General features: G+C 45.6%; 3 protein-coding genes across 3 annotated transcripts in view; 1 reads left to right on the top strand and 2 right to left on the bottom strand.

Moving 5' to 3' along the window:
- LOC138265748 (adiponectin-like) overlaps window positions 1-10,525 on the bottom strand; it is a 390,833-nt gene extending 380,308 nt beyond the window's left edge. Inside the window, exon 1 of the mRNA XM_069213750.1 lies at window positions 10,405-10,525. The gene's annotated coding sequence lies outside the window, so the exon portion shown is untranslated. The remainder of the gene's footprint in view (window positions 1-10,404) is intronic.
- The window catches only part of GPR17 (G protein-coupled receptor 17), a 35,199-nt gene extending 24,673 nt beyond the window's left edge, over window positions 1-10,526 (bottom strand). Inside the window, exon 1 of the mRNA XM_069213747.1 lies at window positions 10,405-10,526. The gene's annotated coding sequence lies outside the window, so the exon portion shown is untranslated. The remainder of the gene's footprint in view (window positions 1-10,404) is intronic.
- Window positions 1-21,624, top strand: part of LIMS2 (LIM zinc finger domain containing 2) — a 360,835-nt gene that overhangs the window by 177,391 nt on the left and 161,820 nt on the right. Inside the window, exon 5 of the mRNA XM_069213748.1 lies at window positions 13,083-13,232. Coding sequence (XP_069069849.1) covers window positions 13,083-13,232 — 150 coding nt within the window. The remainder of the gene's footprint in view (window positions 1-13,082; window positions 13,233-21,624) is intronic.

Below are 21,624 nucleotides of genomic sequence, written 5' to 3' on the forward strand. Positions count from 1 at the left end.
AAAGCAACCCACCCCAGCAATTTAGATCTATAATGTGAAGGCTGTGGGATCTTTTTTGTGTGGTGCTGAAATCTGGGGCCATGCCAACTGTAACATTATATAATTGGCAGAAAACACATTTATCAGGTTCCTTTTTGCTCTCCCAAAGAGCACGCCTTTGATCCCATTATATCTTGATCTGGAATTCAGAAACATTCCCTGGAAAGTTGAGCTCAGCCCCTGCTCTACTGGCATAGAATATGGACTTTGCCTGCTCTAGGAGCATATAGAGAACCTTCTAGGGATCTCTTGGCCTTACCTAGTACTGAGGATTTACCATGTTTTATGCATGTTAGGCCTATGCTCAGGAAGCTGGGGATGGATAGGTTTTGGGCAAATCCAGAGGAATACAATTCCATCTCTAGAATGGCCATTAAATCAGCCTACTGGGAGCATGTATTTAGAAATAATTTGCAGTAGTAGGGACACCTTGACCTTGGAATTTATCAATTTCAAAAAGCTGTCTAGATGTGAGATGTCAATCGATGAGATTACCGCCCCCCCCAGCTAAGAAATTGTTCCTACAATTTAGGTATCAGACTCCCCTTATTAGAGCTTCCTGTTCTAAGTGAGCTTATGTGCAATGCAAGAATAACGAGTGCCCGGCGTGCAGGGGGCCACCAGAACATATATCAAATCGTTTATGTTTCTGTCTAGTGTACGGTTTCCAGAGATAAAAAAGGCTTTTGCTCTTGTGCAGAATTCTTGGTACAAGAAAGTATCTGGATGCACCTGCTGTTTTAAGGACTGACAGCTCCAGGCTGGTGGTATTGCTGTTGGGAGATACTGCTTGGTTGCCTGGATCTGGCGCTTTAAGTGTATCTGAGCTCATGATAAGGACCTGCCAGGACAACATTGTTGGGGGGACTGGTATCTGGAGGAGCCCTCTGCCTTTTGATGTAACAAATTCATGCCTGACGGTCCGTACTTTTACTTCTGTCTTAAGTCCTGTACACATTTGTTAGTAGTGTTTAATTCCTTCTATTTTAATGCACTGGCAGTTTTTCCTGGTGAGGGGCCTAAAAGGCCATACTGCACTTTATTATACAAAGGCTTTCTGCATTGTGCGCACTCATTGGGTTCCAAAAAAAAAACAAGGAACCACGTGGGTGATAGAAGAATTTGCCTGGCTCTGGTGCCCTTAATGTATTTCAGCATTCGAGGACTGCAAGAAGAGACATATGGGAGGGAATGGACGAGTTTTATTCTGATGTATCAAATCTAGACATGAGGGCCTGCAATCTTATTACTGGTTTCAACTTTTGTATACATGTTAACTACTTATCATTTCACTGTAAAGCACTGGCACTTTTTTTTTTTTTTTTTTTTTTGATAAAGAGAATTTATTAAATGTTTGCATAGAACAATTATGAATACAGTACAACATGATGCCAACGGGCATCAAAACAGTAATGGTCAAGTCCTCGGTCTCTGCCACTTTCATCACTAATGTTGCTCATCATCCCCTCTTAAAGGCCCGCTACATCCTCCCATTTCCCCCATATCTTCTTGTGTTTGTGTAAGCAACCTCTGGCCTCGTATACAAGTTTCTCTCGCTGCGCACACCAATCCACTCCCTGTCTCCACTTAGCCAGTGCCGGAGCCACCCTGGCCTTCCAGTCTGCCATTATGTCCCTTTTGGCCACCAGACATGCCACCCCTAAGAAGGACCGATCTGCTCTTCGTAGCTCTGTATCTCCCATCACCCCGAGAAGGAGGGGCAATGGCGACCTCTTTACCTCCTTCTGTAGGACCTCAGCTGTCTCTTGCACCACCTTTTCCCAATAGGCCATTATAATCGGACATGTCCATACCATGTGGTAGAAATCTGCTGTATGATACCTGCAGCGGGGGCATTCCGCTGTGGGGCAGAGGCCTGCTTTATGTAACATGGCGGGTGTGAGGTATGCGGCGTGAAGGAAATAGGATTGTATTAAGCGGAAGCGTGTGGCCATTGTTAGGGAGCGTGGGGCCATTAGTGCTTCTGTCCAATCCGCTTCCTCCATGGGTCCCACCCAGCTCTCCCACCTTTGGCGAAGTTCTCTCAGGGGTCCCCCAGTGGTGGTGATTAGGGTGCGGTAAATCTGGGAAACCCCTCCCCTTCCCAGGACTCCCATCAGTGCCTTGGCTTCAATAGTATTGAATTTTCGACATACCCAGTCCACCCTCATAAACATCCCTCTGACAGGTTTTTAGCGACAGTCTTGTACGTGAGCCGCTCCATATGAATTGGCGTGCTAAGGAGTCCAACTCCCTGAACCATCTCACAGGGAAAGTGTGTGGAAAATTCTGCAGGAGGTATAAGATCCTGGGGAGAATCATCATCTTGTACAGCGCTATTCTACCAAGTAGATTCAGGGGGAGGGCCCTCCAGCGCAGAAGGTCGGTTTTGATTTTCTTTGAAAGCGGCGTGACATTGAGTTCCCACGCTAGCTCGGGGAGATATGTATCCCGAGGTATTTAAAGCTGTTTCTCCGTACCGGGATATTCCGTTGCCAATCTATACAGTCGTGCGAGCGATGAAGGGGGATCAGTAAAGATTTGGCTGGATTCAGGGTCAGCCCTGAGGCTTCCGCGAAAAGTCTAAGGATCTCTAGGACACGTGGGCCGCTTTTGGATGGATTGGAGATATACAGGAGCACATCATCTGCGTATAAGGCCACTCTGTCTTCCGAGCCAGAGGGCCAATGCCAACCCTCGATCAGTGGGTCGTTTCTCATTAGTATCGCCAGTGGCTCTATCACTAATGCGAAGAGCAGGGGAGATAACGGGCATCCCTGTTGAGTCCCACGGCCAATGGGGATTGGGTCGGAGACTACTCCATTCACCCTGATTCGAGCTGTCGGATTAGAGTATAGGAGTTTCACCAGTCCCCGGAATTTAGGTCCGAGCCCGTTTTTATATAAGACCTGATTGAGGAAGGACCAATCTACCGTATCAAAGGCCTTTTCGAAGTCGAGTAAAAGCAGTGCCAGCTGCGTATGCGATAGCGCTTTGCGGTGAGCCAAAGCAAGATGTAATCGTCTGATGCAGTGCCTTGAAAGCACTGGCACTTTTACACTTCACGGGCTTATACGGAATTCCCTATGTGGGTGTTTAGTGTTTGAAGAATGTGTATTGTATTGTCTCTTATTTGTTTTTGTCTGTGCCCATCCGTCTCAGGAACTAGGATGACACTTTGTATCCATCAAAGCTTGCTCCCACAACTGTGGCAAAGTGGCTTTATGTGTATATCTGAAATCTTTTTAATATTATATTGATGAAGCCGTCATATGGTGGGTGGGATGGGAATACATAGTAAATTTGCGCAAATCTGCTTGTTACCAAATGCATACTACTTGTACATTTGTGATTTTTTTAACTTGTATGATAACAATGGCTATTGGTTGGTTGCTTTCTTAGCATCTTTTTGTATCTGTACTTTTATGATTCTTGAATATCGAAATAAATTTATGAGTGTAATGTAAAAGTTTGTGAGCGGCAACTGGGTTGGCAACAAAGAGTTTTCATGCATAAAAAGATAAAAGTTTGAAATAACGATTTGAAAATTCTACAAAGTATTGTGAGTGTGAATTTGTATCACTGTTTACTATGGAGATACGTTTGTTAGTGGGTAACTTGGAGGAATGATGTTCAGTTCTTCGCTCTGTAGCTCATGGCACCATTAATAATACTTTGCCCATTGAATCCAATCTTTGTGCTGCTCGTAGCCTGGGCAGCTGTATGTAGAGGTTGTTAGTTACTTGTATTGAATCCTTCGATATATGGAGAGGCTAGTCTACATGTCCAAAGCAAGGAAATGTTACCACAGAGGGAAGTAGCTTTGAGTAGTGCAGCAGATGCCCTGGTGTGAGGAAACCTCTTTACCCCCTGTTAGTGGCTGTTTTTCAATACTGGGCCAGGGTGGAGAGGCCCATCTTCCCTGCTTGCATTAGGGCTCACCCGCAGCGTTATAGGCGAAATGAATGGAAGATTGTGTAGTGGTTGATCCTAATACTATGAAACTACCACTATGTGTATTTCGCGACCTCATATTGCACCACACACATCATAGGTACAACTGCACATATCTCAATTGTTAATTCTTAACAAGGTTATATTTTTTGTTTTATTGAAAATTGCATGCATTTGATCACTTGCCTTTGTAGATACTTTATAAACTGTCTGCGGTTCCGAAGGAACATATTTAGAAGAATTGACGGTTCTGTGGCGTATGTTGAAAGCCTGCACATTTTTTGGCGGGAAGAAACGTGACATTAAAGCAGAAACAGGATTGATATATAGCTATAGGAAAGGGGGGAATTAATGCATGCTTCTCCTGACTTGTAGAAGCATGCAACATAAAACTCAGATTTGCTTTAGAAGAGAAATCCAAATACAAGCTCAAAACTGAAGCTCGAATAAAATTAAGACTGGAAGACTAAATTTAGGTAAATAAAATCCACTTAGGTTAATTGGAGTATGTGCTTTGATAGTAAATGTTTGTCCATGACCACTTATCATTGGCTGGCTTAATAATATGGTTGTGTTTGTTATCAGTGACTTTGCCAGACGATTACAGGCCAAATGTGAAAGTTAAACTGAGGTGGAAAGGGGTAATGGTGGAGGTAGATTGAAACAAAAGGTGAGACTTGGTGGGCAATCACATTTTCAGAACAGAAGTTGAGGATTAAGTTCTGGGCAGAAGACAGTTTGGTACATTTAGTGGTTTAGAAGGGCAGGACCTTGTGATCTAGAGAAAGCCCACCAAAATGTGTGAAGAAAATGAGGGATTACCTATGATCATGTGTCTCCTCCCTCATTCTTGCTGGGGCGTTTTTGGTTGTGATACTGCATCCCAAGCCTCTAGCTTTTAAGGTAGTCAGCACTGTCAGATGTGTATGGCGTGAGACCAGTGGTTAGTGAACGGACTATTGCTGTGGTTTAGTTAGTGCCTCTCCTTACCTGACAAGGCTGTACACTTCACCATGGCCATCGCAAAGCTGGGAGACTAGTGAAGCTACGTTACTTGAAGCGGACATTACAGGTCACTCTTCCTCACATAATGATGGTACTGATCAGGTTCAGGCTCTTTCCCTGCCAGGACTGACTCCAGAATAGTTAGCCTAGAGCAGGAATGGGGTCAGCGCAGTACATGAGAGGCAGAGCAGCAGATTGCAGCAGGCCCCATGGTGACCATGGGCATCAGATGTGTTGCCCTCAGACTGCTGGCAGTGCCTGTCTCCTGCAGCCCCTCTCACTGTGTGCTTGCTCAGAGATCCCTGCCCTGATCGTACTGTGTTGCTTACACTGCACTTTCCTTGGCCTGCCCGTTGTACTACTGGCACTGCACTGTAAATCACACTGCAACCCTTGCTGTACATTACACATGATTTCAATGCTGCATTCCCAGTGCTCTGTTCCAGTCACCTCCACACTCCTAGCAGAAACTGAAATCACTCATCACTACTGCCACTGTATTTAAGGCTCACGCCATATCCTACTAACACTGTCTTGCAATGCACTACACTGAATGTATTTGTATTATCATTCTTTTATTAATTTTCAAGTTTGATGACTACAGACAGAACAAATTGGCAGATAACAAAGAAAAACAGTTACATGTGGATACATTGGTGATAGTCAGGGCCACTTGAATCGTTTTAGCAGAAGGGGGGCAACATTAGCAGGGTTGACTAAATTATGCAGCAAGAATAGGGAAATTATAAGGCTTAATGCAGCACATGTTTTGATACTATTTCATCACTTTGTCATTTTTAGGGTCGAGCGCAAAGCACTCTGTCCCTGATGTAATCTCTCTGTGGGGTTTTAACCACACCCATGTCAAGCCGATCAGTTTAGCTGGTTCGTGGGCTTGCCTTTTAAAATTAGCTTGATTTAATTAGTGAAAGGCATGCATACGTCATGTATTTTCCGGTGTTTAGCCCGACTTGAGCGCACCGGCCAACTGAAAACATACGGGGCGTCATGTTTTCCATATGGTTTCTGCACTACTTTTTATTCGTAGGCAGCACGATCTTGCTGGGCAGTAGTCGAGCACTTTGCATAACATCGACCCGGTTACATGGATATTTGTACTTTTGCCAGGTACATGGATAATTGCACTTTTGCCAGTTACGTGGCAAATTGCACTTTGCAGATAAGTTTTACTGTGAGGGAACTTCTGTTTCCTTTTGTGTGTTTGCTTTGCTCTCATGGTGGCCGTCGGCTCATTTATGTGAAACTGTTTTACTTTTCAGTTTACTTGGGAAGAAAAGTCTGGTTAGGAGTTTACAACGCTAATAGCTTTAACTTGAGCAAACTCGAGACCCATTGCAAATTCTTTTTGCACTTGTTAACAGTCTGTGGGCTTAGGTTGCTAGGCTACCAGATTGACACCTAAATATAACAACAAGCAAAAGAAAGGTTACTAGTCAACCTTTGCAGAGGGGCCTTTCACTGTGCAGCAACACTTGTTGGTGCGTTTTTAGTAACTTTTTAACCATTTGAGCTAGAAACTTTTTTTTTAATTAAATCTACAGATTATGCAGCAGATGATGGCTTTTGTGGCAAATGCTGCAAATCTATAATTATGCGAAAAACACTGCAATGCACAATCGCATAATTCCAGTGGCCCTGGTAATAGCTGACCAAAGCATCAGCAATCCAGTGTTCATATCAATGCACTACCAAAAATCTGCACATATTACACAGTATGATTAAATGTCATCCTGAATTTCTTGGGACAGAAGACTTTCGAGGTAGACTATGGTAAATCTGGCTTCACTCATCTCAAAGATTTCCTTCTGTACATCTTCACTTCTTGAGTCTCTGCTTTGCCACCAGTTCCTGTAGATTTCTCGTATGTTAACCTACTCTTGCATACCTTCCCTACTCCTTTTACTTCGTTGTCTGAGATGGGTGAAAAGAGGTTTCAACACTTCCTGTAATCTGGTATCACCAAACTGTGCAAAGAACAGGAGATTTACAGCCTGGAGAATTGGTGATTTCAGTCCCAGTTCTAGCAGTTCTGTCTGGGGCCCATTCCATTTATGAAGCTTTCACTCACGTAAATGTAGATGTACTAAAAGCATTCGCCTGTGTGTAAGATGACAACTTCTCCCATGTAATCACGGACATTGTTGAGAGTCCTACACTTTAAATTCACAAATCATTGGTATTAGGTGTTTGTCTAATTAACTCGGTTGAAGCAAACTGAGACTACAACACACAAAATGCTTACATTCCTTTACAACTACCCACCCCATAACCCCAATACCACCCATATATCCCTCTACAACTGCCCAACCCTAAAATGACCAATAACACTGTTCCATTTATAACAACAGCCTGGGCCTCTTGGTTCACTAATGACATTATCGTGGGGAGAGTGGTTCATGAATGCTTCTAAGTTCATATTTAGAAATTAGTACTCCTAATAAATGCGGCTCAATCAAGTGCTATAATTGAATTTACAAAAGTGAAACTTCAGAGTTACACAGAAATTCGCTTTTTTAAAACATTTGAAGTCTTTATCCTATATTAACATGACTTTTCTTGCACCATGTATGTGCCAAATATTTTGTCGGCTCAGCTCCTGCTCAGGCTCTTAGCATCAAGCCAGACCCTTGGCCGGGCTCTGACTCGGTACTCGTCTGAATGTGCTGGCTTGCCTACCTCCACAGAATGAAGAAGTTCCAAATCCTGTTGGCCTCAACACCATCCGGGGTGGTGTGGGGTATTAATAGCTCCTTATACTCAAGATCACTGACCAGGGATCCATCATGAGTGAACACAGAGAATTTAGGATTCGATCATTATTGAATAAGCATTATCAGTGTCCCAGGTTTACTGAGTAAGAGGCAGCCTCACCGCACAGCATTATAACTAAGACTGGACATGTATGTAATAGAAAATAAAAGTGCTTGCTGCAACCCGGGCTACCTGGATGTCACTTTTACTGCACTCTGTGCGCTTGGGCTGTACCTATGTGCCGCACTTGATTGTAACTCGGACTTTTTATTTAGTTCCTGTGTTTCTCATTTCTGTTCAAAATTGACAATAAAATGTCTAATGAAAATAAAAACAAGGGTGATATTTAGGGGCGTTTAGATGGAGACAAAAGGCCAAACGGATAATTTGAGGAAAAATGTATGTATTTGCAAATATCTGAATGTTTTGTTTGACTGATGATATATAATTGAAGGCACTTATTGCTGCTAATACAGCATAATTTCCGTGGGCAGATTACACTTTCTCACAGCTGTTTATTATTTCATTGCGCATGGAAGGCATCTCCTGATTTGCTATTATAGCTTCTACTGGCCATTTTATAAATATACAATACTATATATACCCAAAGGCTCATCGATTTAACAAACTACCGAGCCTATAATTTTACTCTTTTAAATTTGGTATTTGACATAATACTGACCTAGTTAAGAGGTTGCGGGCATAGAGAACATTTTACTGGACCTACGGTTACAGAAAACGAGATGTGCCTAAGAGGCAGGTAAGAACATTAAATTTAACACATTTGTTTACATCATGCGTATTTACCCATTTTAATAAATCACATACTTAGTTTTAACCAAATGTAGAAATGATTTGTCCCGAATCGCTCAATATTTTTAGAGCTAGGATTCAAGGGCCAATACTTCGCTATATGTCCCCCGGATCGGTAGCTTAGCCTTCAGACCTTTTCATCCCTAGAAAATGTACCTAGCTCAAAGGATAGTTGTGTTTTCTAAGGCCTGGTGTTTTCTGCCTTGTGCAACTCGTCATTCTCGTATCGTCCTCCTTTGCAAGTAGATTGTCATTCGTATTAAATAACCGATTATTGTACTTATTGTTAGAATGGGAAAATCAAAAAAGTGTGTGGAAGAAGTGAAAATGGGATGCATTGCGCTTTCTTGAAAAAAATAGGTGCCATGTGGAATGTCCAGATTATTAAACTGCTTGTACAGCGTAAACTTGTTTAGCCAATCTTGTGCGGAAGCTATGCTGTGTAACGCATTGTTTTAGGTTATGCGTTTCAAACTCCGCCCCCAACCCCTTCTCTCTCTACTTTGGCAATGCCATGCTCGCTGACCCGTGTTTGTCAGCGTTTTAGAAGAGGAACATGGAATATTTAAAATAAATATTCGGAACAATGCATTTCCCCCATTTATTTATTTGAAGCAGAGGCAATTTCAGGAGGGAGACAGCCAAAATAAAGCCATTTTCTGCTTCAAAAATCGAGATACTCCTACCTGAATCTGGTCTATAAGCATGTATGCTCGCTCAACTGACAAAAGTGTTCACATTTTTCATGGTTGCCCATTTGAAAGTGCACCATTGGAAGGTCACCACTTGGAGCAGAAACCTGGGAGGAATTTGCGGGGCAGAGGTCAGATTCGAAGGGGCATGTGGAGAGGCGAGGGGGTCCATTGGTAAGGGGGGTTGCGTTGTTGGACAAGGTCGGTTGGATACATGGTCAAGGTCGTGACAAGGGGTGTTTTGTGTTCCACGCCTCCTCCCATCCAGACGCCCACATACCTTTAGCAAAATGAATGTATAGGTTTTGGTTTATTTTCGTTGAAGCACACCTGACGTATTCATTAATAAAGACGTATATCACGTGCAGCTGCCACTAGATGGCGACGGATGCCATGTTCTCACTTTATCCGGACTAAATGTCCTTTGTAATACTTCAAAACAGGTACGTAGAGCACTTGGCAAATACGGAAGAAGCGTGCAGATTGTGAACTATATTAAGTTTTCGTCTCGGGCCTATTCCATTACACGTCAATGCCTGTGAGTTGGTCATATATTTTGCGAGTTAGGGCTAGGTGCTAGCTGCAGTGGGAACTATTACATTGAAAAGGGGCCCCTTTAACTTTTTTCACACTTTTTCATTCTACTTTTTCCTTTCGTGTCCCGACACACCCCTTGCAAAAATAGCAGTGCATTCACTGATTCGATGCCCACACACGGGGAATGAAGCTGAACTGTGTCTTGACATTCCTGACTGAATGGCGCATGAGTAGTTGACAATGAACACATCTCATTTAGTCGTCCCTTCCATGTCCCAGGCGCCTCCTGGTGCTTAAGTTCCAAAATCCCTTTCACCATACCTAATTAATGCCTCATAAATGTTTTATTCCTGGATTGAAGGAGCCAGTCTCCACTTTGAGCCTCTCTTGACCCTCTTTTTACTGAGAGGTTGAATGTTTGCCTTTAGCTCGCGGTAGATGGTACTGTGTAGGGGACCTTCTCTCCTCTGCCCCTCTCCCACCCCCGGCTTCTGTATCTCTCTCTCTCTGCCTCCTCCTTAGCTCTCTCTCATTCACACCACAAACATACCTTCTCTCTCTCTCTAGAGTTATAGTGCCAGCCCCTCCTCACCTTACAGTGAATGACAGTGTCTCTTTGCTGCTCTCTGGAGAATGGCTCTCCGAACTGAGGGTGAGTGATGTGTCCTCACTGTCGCCTGGGCACGCTGTCTCTTCACTGTGGTCAGGGACGGGCCCCCTCGCTGTGCACTGCAAGGTGTCTGGTCTCAGCGTGGGTTGAAGGATTGCGTCTCCTCACTGCAGCGTGGTGGACGTGTCTCCTCGCTGTGGAGCCCGTGTGTGGTGCCTCAGCACGATGTCTCAGCGAGGTTGGGCGGTATCACTTCGCTTTTGAGTAGAGTATAGTGTCTGCAATCCTTGCTGATGTCTGTCGAGGGCAGCCCTGGAGAGCACGTCTTCTGTCCACAGGGATGCTGTCTTATCTCCGAATTTGTTGCAGAACGGGCGTGTTCTTTGAGGAGTCGTCCACGTCTAATGTTTTTTTTGTTGGTCTTCTGTAGGGAACCTTCTGAGGCTGACGGATGCAGCAGTCTCTGCTCGGGGTGGTTGTGACGAGATGTTCTTTCATATATTCCAACATGCAATGTCTGGGCCAGTTTGGTCTGGTCCTCCCTCTATATAAAGGGGACGGCTCGACGCAGTGCATGAAGTTTTATCATCTCCCTTTACATTGATGCTCAGTGAAAATCCCAGCTGCGAGTGCGCTCATGTAAGGGTCATTGTTAGGTTGGGGGCACATGCCCCCTCACAATTCCAAATCCAACAATGGCTCTTCTAAAAGATCCTCACAGCAAGAGAGGCCCGGCTAGAAATATTTCGCCCTCATCCCATTAATGAAGCGTCACATTCTTGAGAGGAAGCCTGCTGTTCCCCCTTTCCACTCTTTGTACTTCGCCGTGACTATTTCTGGGCCACTGGACTGGACCCATGCCTGCATCCCGGCCTCAGAATGGTACAATTCATAAATGGCTACTGGAAGGGGGCACCGAGGAAGGCAGCAGGCGCCATGGCAACTCGTCTGCTCTCTTTCGCCGCCTCGGGCCTGCACCAGAGTGGGCCCGGGCAGTGAACCCTTGTTTGGGACCGATTGAGCAGTGCTAGATAAGGGGCTTTCTACACCAGTCAGTGGCTGCTTCTCCTTATTCGTGTCTCTCCGAATTGAGCAGGTGGGGGTCCCTGAGTCCTATCCCGAGTAATGAGATGACTAATGGCAGATTAACGACCCTTTTAGGTCTGAGTGTAGCTGCAACCTTCCCCTCCTGAAGATCTGATGCTTTGCTGTTAACGTCAAAGTACCACAGGAGTCTGGAGAGATACTGTTCTAACCCAAACATGTATTTTTGGGAATTGGGGCATAGACAAATAGGTGTTTTCCTCAATATCACACAGTTCTGTTCAGAAAGGAAAGCCAAGCGTAAAAAAAGTTATCTTGGTTAGCAGTTTAGCCATTCTGCAAATAATGTCCTGAGCCTAACCATAAGCATGCTGTAGATTTTTTCCTACCCAGCATCACACTAGTGTATAAAAGCATCTCTGGTAATGAGGAATTACTAGTTTTTCATCACTACTCTTCACATTCAGTTCCAAAACTTTCTCATCAAATGTTTTTGAGAAATATGTCCCTATGTAGTTGTTTTACAGAGTACAGACTAGGCTCTTTGGAGACGAGCGTACTTTACACAAAAAAAAGAAAATTCGCCCCTACTGACAGAAACCATATGGAGAGGCTTTACACTTAAAGATCGTTACATAGAAAATTTAAATAAGCAAGTTACAATGTTCAAATTCAGCAAAATGTAGAAAGAACGGAACGCGAAAAGGATGCAAGAAGAGGAAAGAGGGTAAGTGGAGAAGTGAGGGGGAAGTCATAGTAATGTGTCACTGAAAAAATTAGTCTTGAACTGTTCTGTCAGACATAACAACAATGGAGGAGATTATGCTTGGTAGGGAATTCTTTATTACAATGGCTGATGCTGAAAAGAACAGAGAGCGTCAGGGGCGACCCCTCCACAAGAGCGGAGGATCGTCGGCCACTAAACAAATGCCCCTGAATTGAAAAATAAAATGGTAATAAACTTTATTTATTACCATTTTATTATGCAGCACCCCGTCCTGAACCGAGTGTCACGACTGGGCAGGGCAATTGATGCTGAGTGGCAGCAGGGAGCTGTGCTCTATGTTTACAGTGCACATGTCCCTTTGGCCGGGCGTCTTGCGATGGCCAGCCTGACATGCGCACTTTAAACAGCTGGGTTAGAGAAAGCAAAGGCCTCCAGTACTCTTGTGAGCGATGAGAGAGGCTGCTCCCTCCAATCCTGACATTTCTTTCATGCTGGTTACCAGTATGAAAGCAGCGCCAGGACTGGTTAGTGCAGTTTCCTGGGTCCCGCGCTGGAGCTTCCAGGAGAGAAGGAGGGACGATGAGAGGAGAGGAAAACGCTGTAAGGTAACTGCCGTTTAAAAAATTATTATTGTGTCCCTCACCTCATTGTAAATACAAGCCAGCCATGCTTATTTTTATCTCAAGCTCGTATTTCAAATCTTGGTCCAGAAAACTGGGGTAGGGCTGAGCAGGACATTGCTTTATAGGCATGGCTGGCAATTGGTTTTAGCACTAGCTGTTAGTCTGGCTACGACTTGTAAGGTTGCTTTCAGCAAAGCGAGAATGGTAGCAGAAAGGACATATTTTGACTCTTTCTCATTGTCTCTCCTCTGTTGCTGTTTTCATAGGCATCTTTGTCGTCCCTGCCATAACCGTGAGAGAGCAAAGAGACTTGGCAAGTATATCTGCCAAAAGTGCCACCTGATTATCGATGAACAGCCTTTGATGTTTCGAAATGATGCCTACCACCCTGACCATTTCAACTGCACCCACTGTAGGTAAGTATGTACCATATGTTTCGGCCATCTAGAAATTGATTTTTGACACACTAGAGCTACCAGTGCTTCCAAAGAGTCATTGTGCAACTTCCAGGCAGGGAGGCAATGGTAGACCTCCTGGGTTTTGTTTGACAGAGGCATTTTTAAACTTCTGCTGATTTTTTTTAGCATTGAGGGAAGATACTCACCTCAATCAATCAAACATTTATAGAGCACTACAAATCACCCTTGAGGGTCTTGATGCACTGGAGATGTAGGCTGCTGCATAGGGGTATGATCATTTCAACATCCAGGTCTTTAGTTCTCTTCTGAACAACTAGACTGATGGTGTAATCCTGAGGTGCAGGGGGAGGTTATTCTAAGCCTTGGCTGCCAGGTGCTAGAAGGAGCGTCCCCGCTGTTAAATTGATGGATGCGCGGGGTGTCTGCGAGGGAGAGGGAAGCTGATTGGAGGTGTCTGGTCGGCTGCTGGAAGGTCTGGTGTTTGTTGATGTTTGCTGGTCCTCCGTTGTGCAGGACCTTGTAGGTGTGAGCCAACATCTTAAACTGGCATCTTGTCTGAATCAGCAGCCAGTGTAGTTTTTTGAGATGGGGTGTCATGTGGATCCTTCTAGGGAAATCGAGTACGAGTCTTGCCGCTGAGTTCTATATTGTCTGGAGTCTCTTCAGGAGGTGTGCTGTGATTCTTACATAGAGCTTTTTTCCATAGTCCAGTAGGCTGGTGATGATGGCCTGCGTGTCGGTCCTTCGGGTGTCTGCTGGGAGCCACCTGAAGATCTTGCAGGGCATGCAAAGGGTGAGGAAGCAGGTGAATGAGACTGCTTCAACTTGTTTCTTTATGGATAGCTTGCTATCCAGGATGATGTTGAGGTTGCAGGCAGGGGGTGTGCAGAGCTCTGCAGGCCACCATGTAACAGTCCATGGTGAGGTGTTGTTCCCAAAGATGAGGACTTCTGTTTTTTCAGTGTTGAGTTTGAGACAGTTGCCCTTCATCCAGTCCACTACGTTCATCATGCGTCTGTGGAAGTTAGCTTTTGTGGTGGAGGGATATTCAAACAGTGAGAGGGTGAACTGTGCGTCATTGGCGTGGAAGATAATGTTGAGTTCGTGTGATCTGATGGTGAGGTACGAGGCAATCTATTTGAGAGTGTTTCCTTGAATCCAGATGTGGTGGAGTCTTTTGATCAGGATGTGGTGGGAGATGGTGTCAAACGCAGCGGACATGTCCTGGAGGATGAGGGCTGCTGTTTCCCCACAGTCCAGGAGGCGCTCTGTCATCTGTGACTGCAATTAAGGCTGTCTCCGTGCTATGGATAGCTCGAAATCCAGATTGGGAGGGGTCCAATAGGTTGTGGTATTCTAGGTGTTGGGTTAGTTGATGGTTGATCGCTTTCTCAAGGATTTTTGCAGGACAGGGGAGCAGGGAGATGGGCCGGAGTTATTCAATTCGGCTGGGTCGGTGCATGTTTTTTTCAGGAGGGGCCTCACTTCAGCATGTTTCCAGACCTCGGGGAAGGAGGCCAGGTGATGAAGGCATTCAGGACCTTCCTCGTCACCAATTGTTTTGCTTCTACGGTTCAAGACGTGGTGGGGGCAAGGGTCCGTGAGTGCTCCCGAATGTACAGAGTTCATGATGGCGATAGTGTTTTGCGTGGTGAGGAGTTCCCAGTGTGTGAGAAGGTGTTCGGGGTTCGTGTTTGTGCATGTGAGCTGGTTGATGCTGTCTGCAGTGGAAGGGTGGCGTTTGAAGTTTTCGTTGATAACCGAGATCTTGTCATAGAAGAAGTCCACGAGGGTGTTGCACTGTTCCTGGGAGGGAACGATATTGTTCTTGGTGGCCACAGGATTGGTAAACTCCTTCACAATGGTGAAGAGTTCATTGCTGTGGTTTGGTCTGACTTGGATGCAGTTTTTCTTAGTTTCTTTCAGGAGGTGGTTGTACTTCTTGACGGCGGTCTTGAAGGCAGTGCAGGCTTCTGTTTTTTCCGACTTCAAGTTGTTGGCAGTTGAATTTGAAGGAGTGCAGTTCCTCTGTGCAGTTCCTTGGTGAACCAGCTTGCTCTTTTGCTTTGTTCTCTGACCTTAACTGTCTTGGAAGGGGCAATCAGCACATTCTGTGATCCACAAGGAAAAGCTCATTACTGCTTGTTCATGGGTGTGTGTGTAGAGTCTGGGAGATGGGAGCAGAGAGTGTTGTTTCACTGGTCTTCTGATACCTTTTTCTAGTTTCTTCATGTGTATGTGGTGGGCATGGTGCCAGGGTATGTGGGGCCAGAGATGGTAAAGTGTACACTGTGGTGGTCGGACCAGGTGAGTGGTGTGGTGTGGATGTACCAGACTCTGTCACTGGAGGTGAAAATGGGGTTGAGCATGTGTCCTGCGGGTCAGTGACGAGCTGCTTGAGACGGACGTTGGTCAAGCTTTTTAGGAGATCAGCGGAGTTGGCGTCACTGGGGTCGTTAAGGTGGAAGTTGAGGTCCCCTAGGAATATAGTGCTCAGAGTAGATTGCTTGCGGGGCGATGAGATTCAAGGTGGCGTTGCAGAAGCTAGGGCATGGTCCTGGTGGTCTGTAGGCAAGGGCGCCTATGATGGTGCTTTTTCCGTCTGTGGAGAGTTGCAAGTTGAGGTATTCCATTACTGGTATCAGTTCGTCAGGAGATGTCGTGCAGAAGATGGTGTCCCTGTAGATGATGGTGATTCCACCCCCATGCTTGTTGGTTCTGTCTGGGTGTGTTATCTTGTAACCTTCGGGGATGGTGTGGTGATGACTAGGGGGGAGGCGGGGTACAGTCAGGTTTCTGTGAGGAAGATGGCATCGGGGGTGGGGAAGGAGATTGTGTGCCAGACCTCTGTGACGTGTTTAACTAGTGATCGTGCATTGAGTAGGATGCACTGAAGTGGTGGTCTCGGTTGATTTGTTGGTTGTGTTGGTTGCTTCTGTGCTGAAGGTGAGGCAGCAGTTTCAGCAGCAAAACAGTCCTCTGGTGGTACATGATGATGAGGGAAAGGAGGGTGAAAGTAGTGAAAGCAAGGCAGAACGCAGGAGAAAACTCGACACTCAATAAAACGAGGGAGACAACAAGGCAGTGAGAACGAAACAGCAAACTGTAGAGAGCAATACAGATGTGAACTGGCCTGGGACCTGTTCAGTAACATCAGTGAACTTTTCCTTTCTGTCTTCTTTCACCGTAAGGAGATGGTTCTTCTCCTAGTAAAGAACTGGACAGAGTCATGAGTATCAGCTAGGATTTCATGCACACTTAGGCTCTACCAATCAGCATGAGATAGACACATTAATATAGAGAAAGGGCAGTGTTGGTAGACACTATAAAGTAAGAGGTGCATATTATTGGTTTTCCGTTTATCCCTGCTTTACTGTCGCTAGAATCAGTGATTGCATACTGATGAAAATGGGAATGGGTGCAGGCTGTACAGATGTTGCAGCCCTTTCTTGGTTTGTTATAGGTAAAGATAGTACAGATTTCTGAGGTTGTTTGGGAATAGTCATGGTATTCTACTTGGGAATTTGTTTTGGTTAGCGATTATAGAGGTTCTCACTGAGCTATGCCAGTTCTACCCTTAAGATATCCCCACAAGCTATTCTATCTTTTCGCTTAACAAAGAAAGAATATAGAGGTGTAATTATTTTCCTGAAGCTAGAGTGTTGTACAGTGTGCAGCTCAAGTATCATAATGCTCCTGATAGATCATTCTACCTGTAGATTCCTCACCTCTGACTAACCTAGGTGCCATTCTGGATCTGGAAACTTTAGACTTAGATCTCCTGTGTTGCCAGGGGGTGCTGCTACCATCTGGATGCCAAAAGGCAAGTTGCGGCGCTGTCACTGGATCCACATAGCATCCACTCCGAATCCCTGAATGTCATCAGTTCTGTTTTTTTTTCACCTTTTGACACTGGTCTGGAGCTTCTGTCCTCAATTCTCAGGTAAATATTTCTCTCTTGTGCAGTGCTTGGGACCATGTCCCCACATACACAGTCTGTGTTTCAACCAGTATCCATTATTGACCTGCTCTACGATTCTCTCCGATTTCTTTGTCCTACTCACAACTTGTCAACGTGCAAACTCTGTCTTCGAATGAACCCAAATGCCATTCAGGAATGGGAAGCCAAGTTATTCATGGCTCCTGACAGAGATGACCATCAGTGACATCATCACTGAAGGACATGGTCTAGGACCAGGGCAAGATCAAGGTCTTCCCCCCACCTTAAAAACACCTCCTCCTGTCCAAATCCTTGAGGGAGGAAAAAAGATGCCATAAAGAGAATAAGCGCTCCTCTTCTCCAACAAGGACATGGTAAGTGCCCCCTTCTGCTTACCCAGGCCCCTTTCTCGCTAGAGCCAGAGTTAGTGGCTATAGTATCCTGGGGGTCTCATTACTGGCACCATTGCTGTCCTTTTCAGTGTTGATGGCTATTCTGGTGTCAGCTTACACGGCATTTCTGGTGCCATACTCTAAACCAGCCTTCTTCACCCAGCATTGCTGTATTTGTTCAGGAGCAAACAAACACAAATGATGGACGGAATGCGGAACCATGCCTGGCCTAGCAGTTTGGGCTTGGCTGTTCCCATGACTGATTTGCATATGGCTGGGTCCAAATTGGAATGGCATTGCATGCAAAAAAAAAACTGATGGATTAAACCCAGATCCTTGACTGTAGGTGAATGTTTGATTGGTTCTGCATTCCATCCATCATCTGTTGTTTTTGCATTTGTCGCCCCAAGTCGGAAGGGTATGCCTAGACTTGGATCCTGTGCTTGCTAGGCCACCAGATTCAAGCTAGCCTGGCTGATGAAGAGTGATACCCTGAAACCGGTCCCAGCATGCTTGTTTCTGGTCAAGGGAGGACCTGGCCTGGCTGTTTGGGCTGGACTGTTCCCATGGGGAACAGGGTCAATACTAATTTGCATATGGCTGTGTCTAAACTGGAATGGGATGGTAAGCAAAAGAACTGATGGATTAAACCCAGATCTGTGATTAGGAGTGAATGTTTGATTAGTTCTGGATTCTGTCCATCATCTGTTATTTTTTAATGTGTTCAGGAGGGCAGTGGTGCTCTCTGGTGTGCTGCTCAGCCTCAAGGGACTACTTTTTGGATCTGCGCCAACTGACTCTGTCCCGATAACGGGACCTTCAGAGTTTCCCCAGTGCTGGCATCAGTCCCAGCTCATACTCTGGTGCTGCCAGTGAACCTGGCACCTCTGACACTGACTTTACTGCTACTCCATCCCCTAGAAAATCTCTACTCGGGTTTAACTCTGATCTCTGGCAGGCCTTGGAGAGTCAGAGGGTACAGATGATGGTGCCCTTTCAGGGCTATCCCTTCTTCGGAGTCCTCGGATCTTTTAGCTCTCTAGAATACCAACAAATTGTATATATTCCTTTTATTATTCCAGCACCAGGGCCAGCACCGGTGATGACATCTTGTAGCACAGTGCCTAGAAAAGCAGCAGAGGTGCTCACGCTGCCTCTCCCTCCTTCCAAACACCGCTGTAATATTTTTACTGTCATCTGTCATTTGACTGTGACATCAGTGGAGCTGCTTCTGCCTTTGAAAAAGGCACCTATGGAGGCCATGAGAGAACTCTGGTCCAAAGTCACAACATTGCAACAGTGAGCCAGGAGCAAATCACTATAGGCCAGCTCAAGGAGTCTGAGCCTTTCCATTGCTTTATCTTTCGCTGGAAAGCTTTCTCGTCCAGATGTCCTCCAAGACTAGGCTTAACCCGAGAGCATTTCCTACTCAACCACATAAAAGGGAATCCAAAAAACCTGTAGAGGTGAGTAAAAAGGTGTTTTCTGTGGAAGGCCTAGCACTGCATTCCCTTAGCACCGCATGTCTCTTGAGTTGCTGTTCCCATGCCTTCTTGGATATTGTGGCAGTGGACGTCCCTAACTTGCCATATCATCTCGGGGACCATTTTGCCAAGGTATTCCATGACACGCAGGAAGCTGCCCGTCACATAATTAAAGCTGTATTAGACACAGCTTTCGGTTTTGCAAGAGTGAGGAGCTCTTCAGTGGCCCTTATAAGACATGCTTTCCTGTGCTCCACAAGGTTTTCCAGTGATGGCCAGAACACCATTATGGACATACCATTTAATGGTGTGCCTGTTTGGAAAAAAGCAGACACTGCATTGGAATGCTTTAAATCAGACAGAGCCACTACCAGGTCACTTCGTCTGCAGTCCTCAGCAATGACTCTCTTTCCTTTTAGAAGTCTTGACGATTTTGAAAAGGCTTCCAGTATAGGCAGCGCCACACCACTCCAGTCTTGTGGCAACTGCAGCAAAACCCATTTGTACGTGAATAAAAGGGCAGGGGAAATGGGCATAGCTGAAATCTTCTTCTTCCTCCTCACTGGGGTACGTCTCAGTAGTTCATCTCTGAAGGAGCATGTGGAGCCAGGAAGACTGGTATCCTTTTCCCTGCAAGCCTGAAAGGCCATAATTTCAGACCTATGGGACTTTCTAATTGAAGAAAATGGATCTACACTACTCTTTCAACAAGCATCCATGTCCTTACCCAGCATTTCCTTCTGTCCAATGACCATCTAAGGATACTGCAACAGGAATTAGCAGGCCTGAGCAGTAGAGTTGGTGCCAGAGCACGCAAAAAGACAAGGTTGCTATTCTCGGTACTACATAGTTCCCAAGTAAAAGAGTGGTCTTCTTCTGATCCTGTGCCTCAAGCTCCTTAACTTTTACTTGTGCATGGAAAAGTTAAGGATGCTCTCCCTGGCTCAAGTTCAGCTGTTGCTGGATGTGGAAGACTGGATGGTGTTCCTTGACTTGCAAGACAGGTACTTTAGTGTACTGATAATGCAATCACACAGGAAATGCTTCTGATTTGTGGTTGGATTCATCCACTACCACTTTGCAGTTTTTCTGTTCGGGTTGGCATTGGCACCAAGAAGACAGCCCATCTCAGGAGGAGATCACTGTGTTCCTGTATCTGGACAACTGGCTGCTCCAAGCCAGGTTGTCGCAGATGGTGTTACTCCACCTGCCCTCAACACCATCCTTAATGTTCAACTTGGAGTTTTCCAGCAGTGTGCCCAAGTCTCACGTGGAGCCCTACCAGCTCCTCCTGTACATAGGGGTGGTACTGGATACCGCCTTGGATCAACAACTGCCCTAATCCACTGAAAATGCAGGACATTCAGGATATGACTCTTGATGTTTGTCAGGAACTCGCATTTCAGTCCTGACTATTCTGCGCCTGCTTGGTCTGCTGGCATCTTATATAGTCCGGGTCACGCATGCACAATTGCATAGGTGGACCCTTCAATGGTGGCTCAGCAATGCTGTGGCTCCAATGTCTGAGGAGCCCGACAGACTCCATTGTGATCTCAGACTCCATTGTGATCCTAAGGGGCGCTGCAGTAGACTTAGGTTGGTAGGGGAAAGGGAAAAACTTGTCTCTTCTATGGCCATCTGTCTGTGACCACTGCAGTGATAGATTCTTCTACTTTCAGGTGGGGCATGCATTTGTTAGAACTGGAGATCAGCGGCCTCTGGTCGCCAAAGGAGCAGAGATTCCACATCAATTGTTGAAACTCAGGGCAGTTTGGTGGGTGTCCAAAGCCTTTCTCCCCTCCCTTAGTAGCAAGTTGTTCCAGATCCTGGCTAACACTACAACTGTGATGTGGTATATTAACAAGCAGGGAAGAATGGGGTCTCACCTTTTCTGATGAGGTGTAGAGGCTCTGGCTATGGGGGCATGAGCAAGAGCCGTTACTGGTTGGCAGATTCTTAGCCAGCATACTGATCACCAGGCACAACATTCCCCACCTGACCCATCTTACCAGTCATGAGTGATCTCTCCATCCAGAGGTGATTCAATATCCCTTTACCTAGTGAGGTACATCTTGGGTGGATGTTTTTGCTACTTGGAAGAAAGCCCATTGCCTAAGGTTCTTTCGCATGAGTTGCAGTGAGCCATGGGTGAACATGTTTCAGTTGAAGTGAAAGTTTCGGCTTCATTAACTGTTTTCCTTGGGTTTTGAGAAAGATTAGTCAGGAATGAGCCCAAGTCATCCTCATCTCCCTGGACCAGTCAAGCAGAGTGTTGTATACAGGCTTTCTACTCCTCTCCCTGTGTGCCTCGTTTCGTCACTCTCTGAGTGAGCCTTCTCTCTCAATTACAAAGTCAGGTTCTGCACCCCATTCTCCAGGGCTTCCATCTTCATGTGTAGAGATTGAGCAGAGCCATCTGAGTTCTTTATGGGTTTCACCAGAGGTGGTCGACGTCATTCTTTCAGTCCATTGCCCCTTGACTAAGTCTGTCTATTCTGGGAGATGGAGCACATTTATTGCGTTGTGTTCTGAGCAACAGGTAGACACTGTGAATATGACCTTGGCCAACATTC

Source organism: Pleurodeles waltl, chromosome 11 (assembly GCF_031143425.1).
Source record: "Pleurodeles waltl isolate 20211129_DDA chromosome 11, aPleWal1.hap1.20221129, whole genome shotgun sequence".
In the NCBI taxonomy this organism is placed as follows: Eukaryota; Metazoa; Chordata; class Amphibia; order Caudata; family Salamandridae; genus Pleurodeles; species Pleurodeles waltl.